Here is a 24018-nt window from a genome sequence, read left to right as displayed (position 1 = left end):
GTATCTACACTTTTAATTTTCAAGAGCACAAACCTAAAGAACTAGAAAATTGTTGAAGATAAAAACTTGATGGGGTTTTCACTTGTTGGTTGTGACCAATCGGTCAAAATTTCAGCTTGAATTTCTATTCGGTTCTCCAGATTTATGCTCTTCAAAATTTGAACGGTGCTTTCGATCCATATTCACCTTAAGGTACATCATCAACACACCCTTGCTGGATTTCTTTGAATGCCATTCGACGTCCATCATCGTCATCACCCACTAAACAATCACTCCCTAATGCAATGAAATTTTACGACCTTCTGCTGCGTTCATAAATTATTCAACGACAAGCCGAAGGCTGATCCTGGAGCAGAGCATATGTGTTTGTGTTGATTGTGATACCAAACAGACATGGAGACATATTGTACTGCTGCGTGATTTAACGTATGCACAGTGGTTCTGAGGGGCGATAGAATCGGAATAAACCCATAGAACAGATTATTTGATGAGTTTATTTTCGCCACTATACCATATGAGTCAAAAAGACAAAAAGTCAGAGAGTAAGAGCGTCGGATGTTCAGAGAATCAGGAAATCAAACTGTCGGAGAATCAGAGAGTCAGAGAATCAGAGTGTCAGAGAATCAAAGAGTCAGAAAATCATGGAATCAGATAGTCAAATAATCAGAGTGTCCGATAATCAGCCAATTAGAGAGTCAGAGAGAATCAGAAAGTCAGAGAGTCAGAAAGACATAGAATAAGTCGATTAGAAAGTCAGAGAGTCGGAGAATTAGAGAAACAGGCAGTCAGAGAATCAGAGATTCAGAGAATTGGAGCGTCGAAAAATCAGGAAGTCACAGGATCAACCAATAAGAAAGTCAAATAGTTGAAGAATCAGATAATCAAGGAGTAAGGGAATCAGAGAGTTAGAGAGTCAGAGAATCAGAGAGTCCGATAATCGGAGAGTCAGAGAATCAGAGAGTCAGGAAATCAGACAGTCAGAGAGTGAGAAAATCATAAAATCAAAGAGTCATAAATTGAAGAGTCAGAAAATCAAGGAGTCATAGAACCAGAGAGTCAGAGAATCAAAGAGTCAGAGAATCAGAAAGTCAGAAAATCAGAGAGTCGAAGAATCAGAGAATCATGGAATCAGAGAATCAGAGAATCAGAGAATCAGAGATAGAATCAGAGAATCAGAGAATCAGAGAATCAGAGAATCAGAGAATCAGAGAATCAGATAATCAGAAAATCAGAGAATCAGAGAATCAGAGAATCAGAGAATCAGAGAATCAGAGAATCAGAGAATCAGAGAATCAGAGAATCAGAGAATCAGAAATCAGAAATCAGAGAATCAGAGAATCAGAGAATCAGAGAATCAGAGAATCAGAGAATCAGAGAATCAGAGAATCAGAGAATCAGAGAATCAGAGAATCAGAGAATCAGAGAATCAGAGAATCAGAGAATCAGAGAATCAGAGAATCAGAGAATCAGAGAATCAGAGAATCAGAGAATCAGAGAATCAGAGAATCAGAGAATCAGAGAATCAGAATCAGAGAATCAGAGAATCAGAGAATCAGAGAATCAGAGAATCAGAGAATCAGAGAATCAGAGAATCAGAGAATCAGAGAATCAGAGAATCAGAGAATCAGAGAATCAGAGAATCAGAGAATCAGAGAATCAGAGAATCAGAGAATCAGAGAATCAGAGAATCAAAGAATCAGAGAATCAGAGAATCAGAAAATCAGAGAATCAGTGAGTCAAAGAATCAGAGAACCGGAGAGTCAAAGAGTTGGTGAATCAAAAAGTCAAAATTTCGGTGATCAGAAAAATAGAGGGTCAGAGATTTCTGTAATCAGAAAGTATGAGAATCAGAGATTCAGGAAATCTGAAAACCATAGTGTATGAGAGTTAGAAATAGATAGTCAGATAATCAGTAAGTGAGAGAGTCTGAGAATCAGCAAATAAGAGACTCAGGTGTTAGAGAGATCAATTAAAGTCAGATAATCAGAAAATAAGTAAGTCAGGGAGTCAGGGGATCAGTGAAGCAGAGGGTAAGTAAGTTGGAGAATAAGCGAGTTAGATAACCAATAAGTTGAAGAGTCAGAGATTCAAACAGCAAAAGAGTCAAAGAGTCAACGAAGTATTAGAGACTCAGACAGTCAAAGATTCAAACATTTAGCGAGTCAAAGATTTAGATTCACAAATCAGATATCCAGACAGTCAGAGAATCAGAGAGTTTTTTAGCCAATGAGTTTGGAGAATCAGAATGTCAGAAAGTAAATGACTAAGAATATTAGAAAGTTAGTGAGTCGAATAGTCAGAGTTTCAGTGATATTGAGGAAGTCAAAGAATGAATTGGAAAATCAGATAGTTAGAGAATCAGTGAGATCGAGAAACAGAGAGGAAGAAAGTCAATTAGAAAGCCAGCAAAAGAATCATAGAGTCAGAAAATCAGAGAGCCAAACTTAGTGTCTGAGAATCAGAGAATCATAGAGCCATGAAATCAGAGAATCAGAGAATCAAAGAGTGAAAAAATCAGAAAGTCAAGGAGTCGGAGTATCAAAGAGTCCGATAATCTGAAAGTAACCCGAGTAGAAGCGATTTTTTTTCATCAAAATTTGATATTGACTTGATTGAGATGAACGACAAAAGATCTGTAGATGATATGTTGTTCCTGGAACTTCTGAACCATAGCGAAATTTGTAGTTTGCAGATCTCATGATAAGATAATCAGAGTCGAAGAGCCAGAAAGTCAGAGGGTCAGCGAGTTGGATAGTCAGCGAGTCAGAGAGTCATTGAGTTGGAGAACCAGAGAGTAGAGAGCAAGAGAGTCAAAGAGTCGAAGAATTAAAGAGTCAGAAAGTAAGATAGTCAAAGAATCACAAATTCAGAGAGTCAGGCAGTACGAAAATCAGACAGCTATGGAGATTGGAAAATCAGAGAGTCAGAAAGTTAAAAAGTAATAAAATTAGAAAGTCAGATAGTCAGACAGTCAGAGATTCAGAGAGTTGCAGAGATAGGGATTCTAAGAATCAGCGAGTCAGAAAGTCAGAAAGTCGAAGAGCCAGAAAGTCAAAGAAACAGAAAGTCATAGAGACAGAAAGTCGTATATAAAGAAAGTCAGAGAGAAAAAAAAAAGAATCACGGAATTAGAGAGTCATAAAGTCAGAGAGTCAGTAAGACTGAGTGCCAGAAAGTAATAAGTAAAGGAAGCATGGAATCAGGGAATCAAAGAGTAAGAAATTCAAGGAATCAGAGAATCAGTAAATCATATAGTTAGATACTTGAAGGTCGAAAAGTAAGAGAAACAGGTGGTAAGAGTCAAATCAAAGTCAAAGTTTAAAAGATAGTCAAAAGCAGAACCAAAGACAGAGATTGAGTTAAAATCAGATTTTGATTCTGATTCTGATTCTGATTCTGATTCTGATTCTGATTCTGATTCTGATTCTGATTCTGATTCTGATTCTGATTCTGATTCTGATTCTGATTCTGATTCTGATTCTGATTCTGATTGATTCTGATTCTGATTCTGATTCTGATTCTGATTCTGATTCTGATTCTGATTCTGATTCTGATTCTGATTCTGATTCTGATTCTGATTCTGATTCTGATTCTGATTCTGATTCTGATTCTGATTCTGATTCTGATTCTGATTCTGATTCTGATTCTGATTCTGATTCTGATTCTGATTCTGATTCTGATTCTGATTCTGATTCTGATTCTGATTCTGATTCTGATTCTGATTCTGATTCTGATTCTGATTCTGATTCTGATTCTGATTCTGATTCTGATTCTGATTCTGATTCTGATTCTGATTCTGATTCTGATTCTGATTCTGATTCTGATTCTGATTCTGATTCTGATTCTGATTCTGATTCTGATTCTGATTCTGATTCTGATTCTGATTCTGATTCTGATTCTGATTCTGATTCTGATTCTGATTCTGATTCTGATTCTGATTCTGATTCTGATTCTGATTCTGATTCTGATTCTGATTCTGATTCTGATTCTGATTCTGATTCTGATTCTGATTCTGATTCTGATTCTGATTCTGATTCTGATTCTGATTCTGATTCTGATTCTGATTCTGATTCTGATTCTGATTCTGATTCTGATTCTGATTCTGATTCTGATTCTGATTCTGATTCTGATTCTGATTCTGATTCTGATTCTGATTCTGATTCTGATTCTGATTCTGATTCTGATTCTGATTCTGATTCTGATTCTGATTCTGATTCTGATTCTGATTCTGATTCTGATTCTGATTCTGATTCTGATTCTGATTCTGATTCTGATTCTGATTCTGATTCTGATTCTGATTCTGATTCTGATTCTGATTCTGATTCTGATTCTGATTCTGATTCTGATTCTGATTCTGATTCTGATTCTGATTCTGATTCTGATTCTGATTCTGATTCTGATTCTGATTCTGATTCTGATTCTGATTCTGATTCTGATTCTGATTCTGATTCTGATTCTGATTCTGATTCTGATTCTGATTCTGATTCTGATTCTGATTCTGATTCTGATTCTGATTCTGATTCTGATTCTGATTCTGATTCTGATTCTGATTCTGATTCTGATTCTGATTCTGATTCTGATTCTGATTCTGATTCTGATTCTGATTCTGATTCTGATTCTGATTCTGATTCTGATTCTGATTCTGATTCTGATTCTGATTCTGATTCTGATTCTGATTCTGATTCTGATTCTGATTCTGATTCTGATTCTGATTCTGATTCTGATTCTGATTCTGATTCTGATTCTGATTCTGATTCTGATTCTGATTCTGATTCTGATTCTGATTCTGATTCTGATTCTGATTCTGATTCTGATTCTGATTCTGATTCTGATTCTGATTCTGATTCTGATTCTGATTCTGATTCTGATTCTGATTCTGATTCTGATTCTGATTCTGATTCTGATTCTGATTCTGATTCTGATTCTGATTCTGATTCTGATTCTGATTCTGATTCTGATTCTGATTCTGATTCTGATTCTGATTCTGATTCTGATTCTGATTCTGATTCTGATTCTGATTCTGATTCTGATTCTGATTCTGATTCTGATTCTGATTCTGATTCTGATTCTGATTCTGATTCTGATTCTGATTCTGATTCTGATTCTGATTCTGATTCTGATTCTGATTCTGATTCTGATTCTGATTCTGATTCTGATTCTGATTCTGATTCTGATTCTGATTCTGATTCTGATTCTGATTCTGATTCTGATTCTGATTCTGATTCTGATTCTGATTCTGATTCTGATTCTGATTCTGATTCTGATTCTGATTCTGATTCTGATTCTGATTCTGATTCTGATTCTGATTCTGATTCTGATTCTGATTCTGATTCTGATTCTGATTCTGATTCTGATTCTGATTCTGATTCTGATTCTGATTCTGATTCTGATTCTGATTCTGATTCTGATTCTGATTCTGATTCTGATTCTGATTCTGATTCTGATTCTGATTCTGATTCTGATTCTGATTCTGATTCTGATTCTGATTCTGATTCTGATTCTGATTCTGATTCTGATTCTGATTCTGATTCTGATTCTGATTCTGATTCTGATTCTGATTCTGATTCTGATTCTGATTCTGATTCTGATTCTGATTCTGATTCTGATTCTGATTCTGATTCTGATTCTGATTCTGATTCTGATTCTGATTCTGATTCTGATTCTGATTCTGATTCTGATTCTGATTCTGATTCTGATTCTGATTCTGATTCTGATTCTGATTCTGATTCTGATTCTGATTCTGATTCTGATTCTGATTCTGATTCTGATTCTGATTCTGATTCTGATTCTGATTCTGATTCTGATTCTGATTCTGATTCTGATCTGATTCTGATTCTGATTCTGATTCTGATTCTGATTCTGATTCTGATTCTGATTCTGATTCTGATTCTGATTCTGATTCTGATTCTGATTCTGATTCTGATTCTGATTCTGATTCTGATTCTGATTCTGATTCTGATTCTGATTCTGATTCTGATTCTGATTCTGATTCTGATTCTGATTCTGATTCTGATTCTGATTCTGATTCTGATTCTGATTCTGATTCTGATTCTGATTCTGATTCTGATTCTGATTCTGATTCTGATTCTGATTCTGATTCTGATTCTGATTCTGATTCTGATTCTGATTCTGATTCTGATTCTGATTCTGATTCTGATTCTGATTCTGATTCTGATTCTGATTCTGATTCTGATTCTGATTCTGATTCTGATTCTGATTCTGATTCTGATTCTGATTCTGATTCTGATTCTGATTCTGATTCTGATTCTGATTCTGATTCTGATTCTGATTCTGATTCTGATTCTGATTCTGATGATTCTGATTCTGATTCTGATTCTGATCCGGATCCGGATTCGGATTCGGATTCGGAATAGGATTCGGATTCGGATTCTTATTCGGATTCGGATTCGGATTCGGATTCGGATTCTGATTCGGATTCGGATTCGGATTCGAATTTGGATTCGGATTCGGATTCGGATTCGGATTCGGATTCGGATTCGGATTCGGATTCGGTTTCGGATTCGGATTCGGATTCGGATTCGGATTCGGATTCAGACTTAGATTCAGATTCAAATATCAGAATCAGATGGACACTGACTTTGTCTTAACAGACGAAACATTTGACCCATACAATTCATATCCTGAACGCGCTTCCGAACCACTGGGAAACCACCAAAGAAATCGTGCCAATGTGACACTCAAGCTAGAACTGTATTTAATCGCTCCGGAAATTTAGCGCTGTATTCTAAAGTCAAGGAATCCACTCCACAGATGCACACATACAAACATACTCGTGCAGCCATATTGGGTCCCGGAAAGTTTATGTGCCACGACGAGTGTGATAAATTGTCATAAAAATATGAAGTGACAGGTAATTTCGGCGTACTTTTCTGTTTCTGTTGGCCTTTTCAAACGCCCCATTTCGGTTCAGCTATACGCCATCAAGTTGTTGCGAGTGGTATAAAATACTGCATTAGGAAAGGGCAACTGTAGTTATTCTTGGCCCCAAAGGTTGGTGCTTGATCTACAGTATAGGACAAAACATTTGTAATATTTTAGAATTTACATACAAAATGGATATTTCACTTATTTATAAACTTTTTACGAAAAATCATAAGAGATTTGTCTCTAAATAGAAAAGCCTTCTATTTACTTAAAAAAACTTGCAGAACGTAGCATTAATGCATGTCTTTATTTTATTGAATTATTTCAATTTGTCAAAAAAAACGCTTTAGCCAAAACGTTATTGCTTTTGAACTCTTCGTTGGAAGAATTACTCAAAAATATAAATTGAAATTCATGTTCTGTCTGAAAAAAATGTGAAAGTCTGTTCATGAATAACTAGGAGCTATTCCTCTAAATGTGACAAATTTGTATGACAAATCAAAAAAGTCGCAAACATATTGTCCATTACTTTATATAATACGACTAAAAGTAGCAAAATTCAGTTGATTTGATTTCGAAAAAAAAAAATATGCCTACAAGATGAAAACAGGCATAGCTACCCTTTGTTGTGTGCACTCATGTGTGTGCGTTAACCTACGCGTGTCACTGAGACAAGGGGAATGGAAAAGGACATTTCACGGGCGTAGGAGTTTTAGCATGAGTTGGCACTTGGTAGCAGCGAATATTTAATTTTATTCCATATTTTACGAATTTTTATGGTTGTTCCAGTGCTTTTTATGGCGTTAGTGCCTGGCAATGTCGTTATTTTAATGGAAATGCGCTCGCGTGATTGGAGTGTCCCTACACTGTTGGGGGCTGGAGGAGAGGTCCTCTTCTATATCGTTTCTTACCACCAAACGGAAGGTGATTACCTTAAGTGCCTATGTGCGTTTTTTCGGAGCGCCATAAAGTGAAGTGAAACGATATCCTCTAGCTCGGAGAAATGGATGTGGATTCGGTTTCGGGTAATTATTTTGTCGCTGTTTGAACATAAATGCCAAGCGGAACGTTTAATATGTTATACTTTATACGTGAAGACGTATCAAATCAGCTGGATTTGAAGCTTTTCAAAATTCCATTGTTAAATAAATTTCATATAGACGTTTTTAATTTGTATTTATTGTTGAAATTGGTCGAAAATCGACCTTACAATGCATGTTTTATATGAAGAATCCATCACTTTAAAAACAAATTCTCGTGACGAAGTGAATCAATAGTGTTGAGAATAGAACTGATATAACAATTTACAGGAAATTCTTTGAAAACCTCTTAGCGAACTGAACTCAACTCTCAGAGAACAATTTTAATGTGGACTTGCTATTTAAATTACTATTTCATTTTGGAGAATTTCTGAAAGTAAATGTGTTTGAAACATTAAGTGGATATCCTTCCTTGATTTCAGCGTTATAAATAACAAATATAACAAATAATAAACTAAAATTGCCAAGTTTGCGATTCCGTCACAGGCCGTAGCGACGGAAAAATGAAAGAGAATTTGCTGAATAGCTGCGCGTTTACCGCTACGGCTACCCTAATAGAGGTACATAACAGAAATATAATGAAATTTTATCAGAATATGATGTGCATATCTTATTATGGTATAATTATGTTATATATATTATAAATATATCATATTGTGTTATATTTATTTTGAATATATTTCTTTGTATTTATTTTTAACAATTTTATAATAAAATTAAATTCACATATGTGCAGTTTAATCAAATTGAAATATATAGCTTTTATTTGGGAATAATAAAAAAAATCTCTTGGGTTTGTAAAACCAGCCAAGCCAATAAAATGCTATGATCTTAATTTAATTATTGACTAACTACAAGTGATTAAAAAGAGACTTGTTGCGACTTGAAATTGCTTGTTTTATATAAAAAAAATACATTTTTCTTCCTATTGCACCATATATGAAGTTTTATTAGAATGTTTATATATGTACTAGGAGCAAGATTGCTTGTAGCGATAAGTTCAATTGTGATGAAGAAGCGTTTTCTTTGGACTTATTCGAATGCAGTTGTGTCATCGGTGAAATCAGGCGTTATAAACCATTAGTGGCTCATCGTGTCGGAGAGAAACCTAGTAAAACAAGTCCGGAAGATTGGCGATGGGTACCCTCGAAACACAATCCTGCAGATGATGTTATCAGATGGGGAGAAGCGACACAACTAAGTTCCAACAATCGATGGTTTTGTGGTCCTGAATTTCTGTATTAAACAGAAGACAACTGGCCAGTACAGAAGTGGGATTCGTTAGAAATTGAGGAAGAATTACGAGCTAATGTGCTATTTCATGCCATAGTTTTGCCAAATGTGGTGTTACCAAGGGTGGAACACATTGCCAAGTGGAAAATGCTTGTTTGGATTGTGGCAAAAAATATCGTTTCGTTTCGAACTGTCGACGAAAAATCGATAAACAACCGAATGAAGTCTTGCCTATAACAAAAAAGGGGCTTGCAAATACTCCAGAAAAACAAGTTCCTTTAAGTCAGGAGGAGTATCTGTTAGCAGAAAATTTAATTTGGCGTGTAACGCAGGGTGAAGCCTTCGCAGACGAGGTGAAGACGTTAATCAAGAATCAAGATTCATCTGTTAACCAATTTGGAGCAATTGAGAAGAGCAATCTGGAGTAGTGTGAATGGAAGGTAGAACAACAGCAGCTAACTACGCAACTTTTGATGTGTGGTTTCCAGTAATTTTACCGAAAGAACATATCATTGCCCGAAAATTGGTGGAGTTTTACCACCAACAGTGTGCCCACGGTAGCCGAGAAATGATGGTGAATGAAATCCTTCAGTGATTCTACATTCCAGGGCTGAGATCATTAGTTGGAAGTGTTACAATAGACTGCATATGGTGCAAGGTTCAAAAGGCGAAACCAGTTGTTCCTAGAATGGCTCCACTTCCACCATAACGGATGGCTGTGAGAGAACATCCATTTTCTTACGTTGGCGTAGATTATTTTGGGCCGGTGGAGGTAGCTGTTGGGCGCAGACGTGAGAAACGTTGGGTGGCATTATTTACGTGTATGACAATACGTGCCGTATACGGTACACCTACAAGTAGTCTACAGCCTGACAACACAGTCATGTAAAATGGCAATTCGCAGATTCGTGAAACGACGTGGAAGCCCGATTGAGATCTTTTCAGACAACGGGACCAATTTTGTTGGAGCGAGCAAAGACTTAGCAGAACAAATCCGAGCTATCAACTCAGAATGCGCTGATACATTCAATGGAGCGCAAGAGCAAAATGGACGTTCAACCCACCTTCGGGTGGTGTTTGGGAGCGCATGGTACGGTCAGTAAAAGAGGCGATGCAAGTACTTGCGTATGGAGAAAGATTGACAGATGAAATTCTGTAGACAACTCTTGTAGAAGCAGAAAACCTAATTAACTATCGTCCGTTAACATATGGGTCTACGAACGTACAGGAAGACAAGGAAGCCATTACACCGAATCAATTCTTGACAAGTTGTCCTTTGGGTGGATTGCATGCCTTCGAGAAGTTCAACAGAGCTAGCTGATCGACTACGGAACAGTTATAGCCAAGTATTTGGCAGACGAATTGTGGGAACGTTGATAACGGGAGTATCTACCCACAATGAACCGGAGAACGAAGTGGTATAAGCAGTGTTGTGAAATACTCAATTTCTCACAACTCACGCTTGAGATTTTTCATGTGTGAGTTGTCAATCATACAACTCAGCAGTCAAAAAATCATGGATGAGTTGGTTCACCTTTTTGACTCATTGTCTCGTATTTCCACAGTTTACTCACACACGGCAATTATTTCTTGTTAATCTGGTAAAATTATGTTAATACTTTCTAACGTAAACAACAACATTCGGGTTTCACGAATTTTTGCCGGGTTTTGCGACTGAATCATTTTTTACGGTTTGAGTTGATTGAGTTGATTTTGCAACAAAATCTCAAGCGTGAGATTTGCGAAGCAGATCTCTAATGAGTTTGCTCTCACGGGAGAGCGTATTGATTGAGATTTTGAGTGTGAGTCTATCAACACTGGGTATAAGGAAAGCAAATCTTCGGCTGTTGGAGATTTGGTATATGTTGCAGATTCGGAGAAGCGAAGGGCCTGGAAACGTGGAGTAATTGAAGAAGTTTTTGCTGGAGACGATGGAAGAATACGGTCGGCGATAGTGCGTACTAGTGATCCTTTATAGAGAGATAAGCGGAAGTAAAATGGAATGATTTGGCAACAGACCAGCAGTGCTGATTTTGCTCGGCGTCGAGAATAATATTGTAACACGGACATGACTTCCTCATTGCTATAAAGTGTATTTTGTTTCGTTATAGATCTTTGAGCTACATATCAAAACTAATAAACAGCCGAAAAAAACAAAAACTAGAAATCGCATTGACAAAAATTTAAAAAAGTAAAAAATTTCATTTGTATTTTTGCTTCATGCAAAATTATTTTTACCGAAATAATTTTAAGGGGATTACATTACTCCTCAAGAAAAGTTCAAAACAAACATAACGCATGTTCGTTTGGCTCACACTTTGACAGCTCTCGCTGCTCGATTGGCTCACACTTTGACAGAAATGTCAGCTTCCGCGAATCTCTCTTATAGGCCTTTTCATGTGACAGATCCGTCTATGCATTTGTTTACATCGGTGGAGGACCGGTGCTAACACGGGCCTGTCATTTTCATAGAAGAAATGTCAAAGTGCTTCCTGATCAGCTGATTTGAGACGTCATTTGAATAGGCCTATAAAGGATTTCTAGTGCGTACCAAAACAGGGCAGAAGAAGCGAGCAGTAGCAAAATTAGCAGTTTTGGAGATCGGAGCCTAGGAGTGATAAGCACAGTAGTGACTACCATCAACTACAGGGCTTACGGGTCGGGGAGATGTTACGCCGGGATAGGAAGGGTTCACTCCGTGCACGCGACCATGAAAACGTTGGTTTAACTGAGAGCGTGACGGAGATTATAAACAGATGGAATGACTGTCAAACCGTAGGGCGCTGACATATTAGTTGAATGCTAGTTGGAAGAGTTGAAACTGAAGTGTAAGAATATTGAATTTATATAAGATATATTGGAAATATTAGATAAATAGGATTGTTCCTGAAATTTATTTACGTGTTGAATGTTTTACGTGAGCAGTGTTGCCAGTTTCAAAGCAATTGTATTTTATTTAAACTTATTTCTACCTTTCTGAAAACCTGATTTCGCAAATTTGCTGTGAATTTATGACTTCGACTTTGTGAATGGGTAAATTGAAAGCAACAACTACCTGATCTATCTTCAATATTTAATTAAATTCTAATATAACACGCCTGAACTCGACCAGACAAAAGTGTTCGCCAAAAATTGACTTTAAGCCGGATATTTTTTTTTTGAAACTTTCAGGGAATAAACTAAAACATATGGATTACATTTCGGCATAACTACTTTATTCAATGTCCTTTCCTTCGCTGAAAGCCCGGACCTTTCCCTTAAGACCCCTCATTACAATTTGTGCACTGGTGGAACCAACCTTTTTGGTCATCCATGTTTTCTTGAATTTCAGCTAGTTTTTAAACACCTTGGACGATTTTCGTACCTTGGCCTTCATTACAGCCCAAAATCTTTCCACCGGACGAATTTCTGGTGAATTTGGGGGGGTTGGCGGTTTTTGGTAGAAAACCAACATTATTATCTCTGTACCAATCCAACGTCGATTGCGGATCGCGCGTGATGGCATGATGCCAAATCCGGCCAAAATAATGTCTCGCCTCCGTGAGACCGCAAGAAGATGCATCTGGAACCACTCGGTGCGGTAAATTTCGCTGTTGATCGGGCACCATTGTAATCTACGGTTTACTCAATTTACCGCAATGGCATATGGCCTGCCAGAGCAAGTATTTTTTGGCGAATTTTTCATTTTTTTTTCTTCCTTATGTCTTCCTTTCTTCAAACCATGATTTGGCAACGTAAAACACCAGCCCCGGATCTGCTTTGATATAGGTTTCGTCATCCATAACCCCACATTTCGGATTCGTTAACTACTCTCGATACAGCTTCCTTGCGCGGAATTTGGCCGCCGTGTTTTGTTAATTACACCGGTTCGGTGACTCCCGGAACTTGAATACACGGAGCCCAGCTCATTTCATGGTTTGCTGAACGAATCAGGCGGTACACTTGGTCTGCAGAGCCGCGTTGTGAATTAAAAGGTTCGGATTACGCTTAAAATAATCCAACACCTTCCGGGCCTCACAAGGTCAGCTGTCTTCGATTTTCTTCCACTTCCAGCCCGTCGCTCGGACATGTGGGACTCGTAAAAAGATGTTAACACTTCAGTCGTCGCGCTGTTGTATTTTGTACAACACTGGTTGAAAAACCTCGCTCTTCGTTCCCAACAGCAGCCTGGTGGTTCTGACGGTGGCAAACCGCGCGACGACTGGAAGGTTAACACCCGAGACACAGTTGTACGGGTGATTCCCAGTTATCTTCCGATCCATCTCATGCGCGCAGTCGGATTTTCCATGACTCCAAAATTCTCCGGCGATTTTTTTGTTTTGTTTTGCAGCCATCTCAATAATCAATAATTCAAGCGTGTGCTAGATTAAGGGCGTAAGTCGCATGATCGATTTCTCTTCATCGATTCTCTCTCTTCTGTGAATGAAGGTGACAAGATGCAGGTTTGTCAGCATTTTTTCACCTCAGGACGCAAGATTGCATCGCTGCCTAGCGTCCTGAAGTGAAAAAATGCTAACAAACCCGCTTCTTGTCACCTTTATTCACAGAAGAAAGAATCGATGAAGAGAAATCGATCATGCGACTTACGCCCTTATTCTAGCACACGCTTCAATTTTGGACATGTAAACAATACACTCCAATCTAGTAATACCCAGATTTTTATTAATTTTTTCCCAAGGACAAAAAAGTCACACACGGATAAATAAGGAGCATTTTTTATCGAGTACAGGCCTTATACAGGGTATAGGAGTATCATAATCATGACTCACTATTAGTGAGTAGCTTGATTAATAGCTAATAATTTCTAGTATTTTTAAACAGAATCGTGCTCCCATTTTTACCGATTTTTTTGTGGGAAGTCGTATAGATTTCTGGTAGCAAGATATCGAAAGTTCTTTGGAAATTCACTGAAAATCACTAAAACATTGTTGGTAAATTTCTTGGGAGATCTAAGTAGTTTTCTTATTGGGATCATGGATAGACTTATGACGTATTCCTGTTTAGTGGATTCCTGGAGATACTAATACTGATTCATGATGAATCCTTGTTTGGAATACTAGCTTGGCTACTCCTTGATCCATGTGCTTATGACGATGTTCTGTACAGATTTCAATGTTTCAACAGTGAATTATTCAAATCATTATCCGTGGTTTTTTTTTGTGAGATCTTCAATAGATTTATGACGAAGTCCCTTATGTATTCTTGGCCAGATTTTTGTTTAACCCTTGGCAAAATCTTTTCTGTATATATGGGAAAATACTTTGTTGAAATTATGTCCTGTTGTCATGCTTCATAGGAGAGCATGTCTAACACATCATTTCGAAGGTATTTTCAGAAGATTTTGTGGAACAATGATGTAATTTTAGATACAAAACGGATTTTCTTTTTTCAAACAATTCATGAATTTAAAAGGGTTTACGGCATTGACAGTTTCAAAATAAATACAACAAAGTCTTTTTACACGGTTTTTTTTTTTTGCACGTTTTATTTTTACACGGCTTTTCGACACGCCTTTCGGAATTTACAGGGTATTTTTTTTTGCACGGAATTCGGAATTATCACGGTTTTTTAACTTATTTACACGGATTTTGGAATTAACACGGCTTTTTCTCTTATTTACACGGATTTCAGAATTAACACGGTACTTTTTCCACGGATTTCAGAATTAACACTGTTTATTTTTACTCAGATTCCGGAATTAGCATGGTTTTTTTACGTGGGATTTTTTTGCACGGCACGGGGAACCGTGGTAAAAAAGACCTTAGTGTACAAGAATACGATGAATCCATAAGTTCTTAGTGATTGTTCAACAAAAAAAAATAACTCGATGGAGAAAATATGTTTTGGAAACTCCTAAAAGTTTCTAGGAAGAAATTTGATTATGATCGTTCAGAGTTTTCAACAAAAATCGTATTTATCGTTTGTCAAAAATGCTTTCGAATTTAAAACAATATTAAAAAAGCATTAAAATTAATTCTTATATAACTTAAATATGGTCCTCTGAACTTTATTATTTTAATAAGGAAATGTTTCTGATTAAAAGTTTTCAAACCGTATAGGCCTGAATGAAAGCAAAAAATGTAAAACCCTCACCGCTCAGCGAATTCTTGATGGATTCAAATGATTTTTTGTCAGTATACTGGCACATATATCTAGTTTTTAAAAGTGGACAGAGGATCGCGCAAATTTTCCTGTGTTCAGAAAATGTGATGGTCTGGGGGTGTTTTTCATGGAGTGGAGTAGGAAGCCCCGTGAAAACCGACGGAATAATGACGGCAGATTCCTACATCAACATCTTGCGGGAAAATCTGAAGGTTTCGCTGATCCACACGGGCCTTGAAGAGAAATTCATATTTCTCTAGAACAATGACCCGAAGCATACTGCCAAGAAGACCAAGTCTTTCTTCCGGTCTTGTCAGATTAAACCGCTGGAATGGCCTCCACAAAGCCCAGACCTCAACCCCATCGAGAATTTGTTGGCGATTCTCGATACCAGGGTTGGCAAAATAATTATTTTGAAGCCTTGGAGCGCGCCTGGGAAGAACTAGAACCACAACACCTACAAAACCTGGTGAAAAGCATGCCGAAGCGCCTTCAGCAAGTCCTTAAGGCCAAAGGAGGACACATTAACTATTAAATTGCTTTTTATTTTTCTTAAATCATCTTTTCTGGGGCCGAGAAGGACGTTGTCACTTTATTTTGTCACTATTTTTTTTGTCAATACAAATTGATTTTCTTTTTCTTTGAGTAAAATTCTTTTTTTTTATCAAAATTTCGTAAGTGTTACTTTAAAAGAATATCAAAAATAAAATATCAAAAGAAATTTAAGTGTGTTAACTTTAATTTGAACCAAATCAATGAGAGAAATTCGAAAACTGGTAAGGTGGGCACTTTATTTTGCCTATCAGTGTATGGTTGAACTGCATAAAGTTTTATACCGGTGAAAAAAAACGTATAAATTTGAAGACATTGCTTCAAAAGACATGTAGTTTGAAATCAAATATTTTGAAAACAAAATCAAACATCAAAATTTTCTATTGAAAATTTGAAAAATATCGAACAAAAGGATCACGATGTGAACCGATTCAAAAATTTTAGACATCCGGGAAAATCAGGGAATTGGAAACTGATTTTAGTAGATCTATTTTTCATGCTTGGTGGATTAGATCACTAAATAGTTTGATAAATCATACTTTAAATTTTATGTTAACATTAATGAAATCAGTGCACTGTAGTTTTTGATACAATTTTGGCAACCTGTAGCTCAAAATTGTAACGTGATTTGATCTTTGAGGCACGCAAAAATGTTTTTTCTGTTACGCTATGGTGTACTTGTCAGCTTGTGTTTCACCCAAAAAGGGTCCTAAAGCCCTGTCCCAATTTTAGTACCAAACGCTTAAGTTTAGGCCAAAAACACATGTTTACTCAATTTTCTAATGTTTTCCGTTGGTTTAAGCCCAAAAAAACATTTTTTCAGATTTTGTCACATTCTTTGGCTTAAACTCAAATTTTGGATGTATTTTGTTTTCCGTGTCCCTTACGAAATGTCAGATAGGAACAACCCCAGTGGTCGAACTAAAACCCCTGTGGTGTTTTTGTCGACTAAGCGAACGTCAAACATGATCAAAAGTGTCAAGGTTCATTTATGGACCAAATTTTTAAATTAAAGTTTAAACATGTTATAGCCATTATTTGAGCGGGAAAAAATGCTAAAGTAGATACAGTAACATGCTTTTTCGTGTTATTAAATAAAAACAAGATCTCATTAAAAATTTTAGGACCCAATTGGGAAACATTTTTTGCTAATAGCAGATATAACTAGAATCAGAAAGACACTGCAGCACAGATTAAATAGTGGAAGCAGTGCCGCAAACATTCGACACTTTGCGTGATGTTCGTTTTGTTGCCATGGTCAGCAGTCACAACACGAGCTTTCGAATGAACGTCGTTAAACACAAAAAAAGTGTCAATTGAATGTCGTCTGACACGATGACATTTGCATAAATCATAAGTTTTGCATAGATTTCATACATCGGATCATAAACAACATGAACAGTTTGTTCTTGCCTGTTATGTTGAATGTGACCCACATACAGTGAAAGCAGAACAGGAACAAACAAAACCGAAACGTTTCCTAACGAAGCTATCGTGGTCAGTGCCATTCAATTGACATTTTCCTTTTCGACATTCGTTTGATCGCTCGTGTTGAGAATGTTCATGGGAAGCGATGCCGAATATCAGCGAAAACGTGTCGACTCAACTCAGCGAAAACGTGTCGATTGCCTTACAACACTGAGTGAAAGTGAAGAACTTTTCGTCGTTAGAACACAATTCAATTGTTCTTATTATATATGAGAATTGGAACATCGCTAGTTGCAATCACGCTTGAACTTTTCCATTACCTGATTAGAGTAATTAATTATCGGTTTGCTGTTTACAAAACCATAGCATATTAGCATTTTGAATCAGAATAAAAACTAAATGCGTCGAGAACCATCTATTTTATAATTAATTTAATGGACAGCTATGGGAAGCAGTAAAGTGCATCTGTCTGACTAAAGTGTTGAATGTTGCAATTCGCAGAAGAGAAAAAACGGTAGGGTATAGAACTACTTGGGCATCTCCTTGATTTGTTTGTCTGAAACTAATGCACCAGATACACCTTTATTCAAAGAATCCCATTTGGACCCCATAGCTTCTAGGAAACCTCTATGACAAAGTGTATCAAGAGTGCCGGAAATAGGACACGTCTTTCTACTAGAAGTACGTTCACTATTTTAATTAGCGCAAAAATGCTTCGAAGCTATCGCCGGTGACGTTGACAACGTTCGTTGTGCCTCGATGATATCCTCTATGTTATGGTTCGTTGCAGGATGTGATAAATCGTAAAAACACATCCATTATTTTTTCTGGTTTCCCATTGTTGTTTCTCCGTATAGAAAAAGTGTTGGAATCAAACAAGTTGAATGATGTCAATAGCGACAAATGGGTTGTTTGGTGAAAACAATGTCAGTTCATCCTGATGTATAACTACTTACTTCTAAAAAAATCGAATTGTAGAAAAAAAATGAAAGAATTTCGACACGGACTTAGACATAGAAATGATTCACAAACATCAAGTCTATTGTTTAGAACATACCATGAAAATGGATTCCGGTAACAAGTGAATTAATCTGCCCGTCTCTCTTTCTCCCTTTGTAGTTGTGCCGACTGTCATCCCTCCTGTATGACGTGCAACGGATCGTCCGAGTCGCAGTGCATCCTGTGCCGAGCTGGCCGGTTTGCTCACGAGGGCCGGTGCCTCAATGCCTGCCCGGATGGGTTCTTTGGGGACAAAAAACGGCACGAGTGCATGCCGTGTCCGATTGGGTGCTCGACGTGCAGCAGCGGCTCCATCTGTACGGCCTGCCGGGACAACTGGACCATGAACAAGAAGGCCAAATGCATCGCCAACGGGAGCAATAACTGTGACGAATGTGAGTATCAATGTGGGGGAACGGGATGAGGTACGGGATCAAGGTACCTTCCACGATGATGGGTTCGTGTTTGATTGGTGATGGGTTATGATGGTTCTTTTTTGAAGGCAATGACCGGCAATTTGTTGAACATGGTCTCTATAGATCCAGAGGGATTCTAATTGTAAAAAATGACGAGAATTTGAAACTTATATTTGTGGAAAACCTGCTCTCTTGTCGTTTTCATTCAGTTCGTACAGTACATATTTTTTACCTTCCTGAAAACTTCGCCTATCTAGAAAGGTGATTGATACTGAGGGATCCAAACTTCAGATTACACGCAGGCTTTTTCTTTTCGCGGAGAGGTCTGTGTCATCTACAGGCAAGGTTTTTCGACATCCCTGAGTTAGCTCAGTAAAGCCATATGTTAAAATATTGTACTATTTGATCCCAGAATACTGCCTTGATGGCACCAGCTCTTACAGGACATCTCTCTGACTTAAAGTTCTGATAAATATCCTGAAAACTTTGAATTATTCTAACAATGTTTGTTGGAAAATCAAAGTTTTTGAATGGATAATGGAAATTTCCTTGACTTCCCTGGGCATAGAGTATCATCGTACCTGCCACACGATAAACGAATGCTAAAAAGGCAACTTTGGTAAAGAAAGCTCTCAGTTAATAACTGTGGAAGTGCTCATACTAACACTTAGCTGAGAAGCAGGCTCTGTCCCAGTTAGGACGTTAATGCCAAGAAGAAGAGAAGTGCTCATTCAACACTATGCTGAGAAGCAGGATCTGTCCCAGTAGGGACGTAATGCCAAGAATAATAAGAAGAAGAACCATCGAATCACCTTTCACTCTCCATGAATTCTTTCCCAGTCGCATTCGTTAATCCAATAAACACGAATACAACTTCCTATCCTCCATACAGCGGAATACTACGAGAACGGTCACTGTCACTCGTGCCACTCGACGTGCGAAACCTGCACAGGTCCAACGGAGCACGAGTGTCTAACCTGCGCATCGCCGTTGCTGCTGCAGAACCAACGCTGCGTCAACGAGTGCGACGAGGGCTACTACATGGAGGTGGGCGTCTGTGCCAAGTGTTTGCACACCTGTACCCAGTGTGTGTCGCGCATGAACTGCACTTCCTGCCAGAAGGGACTGCAGCTGCAGAGTGGCGAGTGCCGAACGACCTGTGCCGACGGGTGGGTTTCAGTGAAGCTTCTACACGAGTTTGTTAGATAGATTGACACTTTTCTTCGCTCTTACAGATATTACAGCGATCGTGGAACCTGCGCCAAGTGCTACCTGAGCTGCAACACGTGCAGCGGACCGCGCCGGGATCAGTGCGTGACGTGTCCCGAAGGTTGGCAGCTTGCTGGAGGCGAGTGCCATCCCGAGTGCCCCGAAGGATTCTTCAAGACCAAATTCGGCTGCCAAAAGTGCCATCACTATTGCAAAACCTGTAACGGTAAGCTGGATGACCACGGTTTTGAGTTGCTTCATCATATGTAATTGATGATTTCTGTTATAGCCGCTGGCCCACTGGCCTGTACTTCCTGTCCGTCGCACTTCATGCTCGACGGAGGCCTCTGTATCGAGTGTCTCGGATCACAGTTCTACGATCCACCAACGCAGACGTGCAAGACCTGTCACGATAGCTGCCGGTCTTGTAGCGGTCCCGGTCAGTATTCGTGTGTAACGTGCGCCTTCCCGCTGCATCTGGATCGTCTCAACAACCAGTGTGTGCCTTGCTGTGCCAGCGATGCCTCGCCCGAAGATCAAAGCTGCTGCCATTGCGACAAAGAAACCGGTAGGAGTAGATGCTGCTCAAAATAGTGACCTAGTCGTAAAAAGATGTTTGTGTTTTTGTTCAAATTTGTACAGGTGGCTGCATCAATTCATCGCCGGCTGGAAAACGGCGTATCGGTGCCGAACAGCAGTTGCTTCAGTTTGGTGAGGAAGCAGCAAATAGCGCAAGCGATAGCAACGCTGCCGAAACCAGCGATTCAAGTCTACGGCGGTTCCTACAGGGAGCATCGCCCTCGGCCGTCACCGTCGTAGCCGTCTCCGGTTGTTTGCTGATCGTGACATTGTTCGCCATCATTTTCACCGTACTACAGGTGGGTACTCATTGCTGTACAGTTCTATTTAGCAAGTAGCCTGGCCGCATCAATAATATAATTGGATATTACAGTAATGATGCCATTGTTCTCTCTTATGAGCACAATTCCAAATTTTTATTATTGTCGAATACCAGTTTTGATATTTACAAGTTTTGTAAACAAGTGAACGGAAATCACGGATGCTCTCACAAGGCCAAGAAAGGCTGTAATATCCAAACTGGATAGGTATGACATACTTAGGTTATATTACTGGGGTCGGTAAAATTTTACTGGGTTTTGGAACTACCGAAAAAGTCAGTAAAATGAAAACTGTCGCCACGCGTAATTGAAAAGCTAATTTCACCATGTTTTATTTTTTATCGATATATGATATAAAAAGAAAGCTCTCTACAAAATTTCAGTGAAAAATCTCTGTTTTTCGATTTCTGACAATTTTTTTTAGTTTACTGACTCTTTCAGTAATTCAAAAACCTTGTTATTTTTACCGAACAGATTGAGTGTGGAGACTAAACGAAAGCATCAAGAATTCCAAATCGTTTTTAGAAACATTAATGGACCCGCAGAAACCTCGCAGTGATTTTGAAAGGATTTCAAAGAGTTTTCAGAAGTTCCTAAATAGTTTCTAGCAGATTCAAAGAGTTCAAGAGGAGCTTCCGAGGTTTAAAGGTGTTCATAAGCGGTTTCAATAAGTTATATATGTTTTTCGGTTCTCAAAAGTTACTTACAACTTTTTAGACCATCCAAATCGGATTTTAGGATTATTCAGGAGTTCCAAAGAAGTTCTTTTGGCTTCCAGTGGTACCCAGAAGTTTTCCTAGAAAAACCACTGAAAACCCCTTGAAAAAACATGTTACACTCTGATAAATCATGATAGAGTCTATGAGAATCGCTTGAAATCTGACTGGAAGGCTTTGAGAACCTAAACCAACGTTTTGAGAATCACAGGCCACCTCTGAAAGCCCCTCGGGGTACTTATATTCTTAACTCAAGCTTCGGACTTCAGCCTATGGAAGAATTATTCCACTCCAAAGAGAATAGCATCCTTTGAACCCTACAGCATTCGCATCGAATACATCGCAATGCGTAAAATCCATTACCCAAACTGCAACCGCAAGCCAATCCTTGCTGCAAAATTTAATCATCTTACAACGTTCCATTTAAACGATTAAATTCCCAACAAATCACAGCATTTGGCAACGCAATCAGCCCCACCAGCAAGCCAATGATGTTGTGCTTGCCCGGATTTGGAATTTACTCAATCATTGAAAAACCCCCGCCAGAAGGCATGGGTACGGTACGGAATCATCTCCTTTCGTTAGAAATCATCCTTCCTAGTTGAGTTGGTACTTGTTAGTTGGGAGTAGTCGATCCGGATACCATCGAGCGACTTCCTCGGCCCATGACAAACAAAATGTCGCCAAACGGCGCGGCGGCGATGGAATCCACGGTAAACCAATTCACGACCACAAATCAATCTGGAAATCCCTTCATCGCAAAACCGTAAAGCGGGGTAACATTGATGAGCATAGCCGATCCCGTAAAAAATTGGCTCACCTTTTTTTGTAGAAACAAAAATATAAACGATCTGCAACTTTTGAAGATAATTTAGGTCGGGTTCAAGAAAATATCAAATATTTTTCTAAACTGCAAAAAGAATTTTTGAAAAAAATGTACAAGACATTTCAGGATATCCGGAGGAGTTCTAAAAACGAAATTTTTTAATGATAAGTGTATTTGTTGCAGATTTTTTTGGCAGTTTGTAGATATAAGTCAAATTTAGGTTGAATTCCTGGCAGAACAAGATGTTTCAGGCTTACCATTTATTATAGTTTTCTAGTTACTTTAAAATGTCCACCATCAACTTATTCATTATCTCAGAAAATGGGTTTTTCTTTTAATCGTAGACATCTAGAAATTGATGAGAATTTTTAAAAGTTGTAATAGATATTGAGATCTTTATGATCACTGATGCATCAAAACTTAACACTTCAGATATGTTGCGATCGCGAAACACTTTGTTTTGGACTCGTTTGGATTACTCCCGGATGCCGAGAATCCGTGGAATAAAAAAAATATAAAAATCATGGTAAATTTGACATTTTCTTGAGTTCAACTAAAAATTTAACTTGTGCCAAATAATATTGTGGAAAAATGTTCGCCTTAGAAATTTATCTTGTTTTAGAATTTTCTAGAGTTCGTTTCTAGAGTTCATATTTAACCTTACGATCGATATCTATATAAATAAAAATGGAATGGCGTTTGTATGTCACGCAATGTCTTGAATACGGGTGACTAGACATACATAACTCTTTCACTGTTGCATTCGGCCAGAGATTCGACGTGTTTGTAAGAAGAAAAAGTTTTTGAAAGTCTCCGAAACAGTGGGAAAAACGGAAGAATACTAATCTGTCATTTTCTTCAGAAGACTTCATGACGTGTTTCAACAGCCTATTTGACGGCAAGACAATGTTTGCCGGGACCACTAGATCTGAAAAATGTCTGGAGCCCACTTCTGGCAAAGACATTACCAAAAATCGTTCAAATGGATCTAGTTAAGATTCTGCCAAAATTAGATAAGAAACTCAAAGCATGATGCTAAGGATCTGCTAAGTCATATTATTTTAGAATTTTTCGAAGAATTCGTTAAGGTATTTATTTTGGAATAGCTCCACACATTTCCCAAGAATTCTTCTTGCGATTCCTGTTCGTATTCATATGAACGTTTTTCTTTATATTCCTTAAGAAATATCTTCAAATCAAGGGTTTGTTCTGGTTCACGCAATGCAAAATGTAGCACGCAAAATGTGGCTAAAGGTTTTCCGTCTCCAGTTCCGTTCCCTGGCTTAAAAACGAACGGCTTAAGCGCCACCTCCGAAGAGGACCTTCTGTCGAGTTATGAAACCCAACTTCAGGGCGGGTTTGTTTTATAAGAGTTCAAACAGCAATTTAGGAAACAAAACATGATACTCAAATATGGTGAATCGAAATTTCTCAGATATAGAGGTCGTCTTAAGCGATTTTCAAAAAAAGGTAATGCTGACACACAAAGACACCACTCACGAGTATCATCACTGGAAGAACTCACTAATTCAAATTTCCCTGTCCGCTACTGAAACGTGAGTGCATAGACTGTATCCTAGGCAGTCCATCTTGGCGTAGAGGAAGACGGGGTAAGAGCGCCCGCCGGGGTAAGACGGACCACCCCCAGTTTGGCATGAAAATGGCGGTTTTCTTGAATGTTCAGCAAGCACTTTGCATAAACACAAGATTTCT

The 24018-nt window shown here is 38.2% G+C and overlaps 1 protein-coding gene across 2 annotated transcripts in view; it reads left to right on the top strand.

Annotated features, from left to right (window-relative positions):
- Positions 1–24018, top strand: part of LOC5573800 (furin-like protease 2) — a 1094423-nt gene that overhangs the window by 1048117 nt on the left and 22288 nt on the right. For both annotated transcript variants that reach the window (XM_021848509.1, XM_021848508.1), the window contains exons 11-15: positions 18360–18634; positions 19548–19824; positions 19891–20090; positions 20154–20432; positions 20507–20742. In XM_021848509.1, the coding sequence (XP_021704201.1) occupies positions 18360–18634; positions 19548–19824; positions 19891–20090; positions 20154–20432; positions 20507–20742 (1267 nt within the window). The remainder of the gene's footprint in view (positions 1–18359; positions 18635–19547; positions 19825–19890; positions 20091–20153; positions 20433–20506; positions 20743–24018) is intronic.

The sequence above is a fragment of the Aedes aegypti genome, chromosome 3 (assembly GCF_002204515.2).
Source record: "Aedes aegypti strain LVP_AGWG chromosome 3, AaegL5.0 Primary Assembly, whole genome shotgun sequence".
In the NCBI taxonomy this organism is placed as follows: Eukaryota; Metazoa; Arthropoda; class Insecta; order Diptera; family Culicidae; genus Aedes; species Aedes aegypti.
This window is presented reverse-complemented; position numbering and strand designations above follow the sequence as displayed.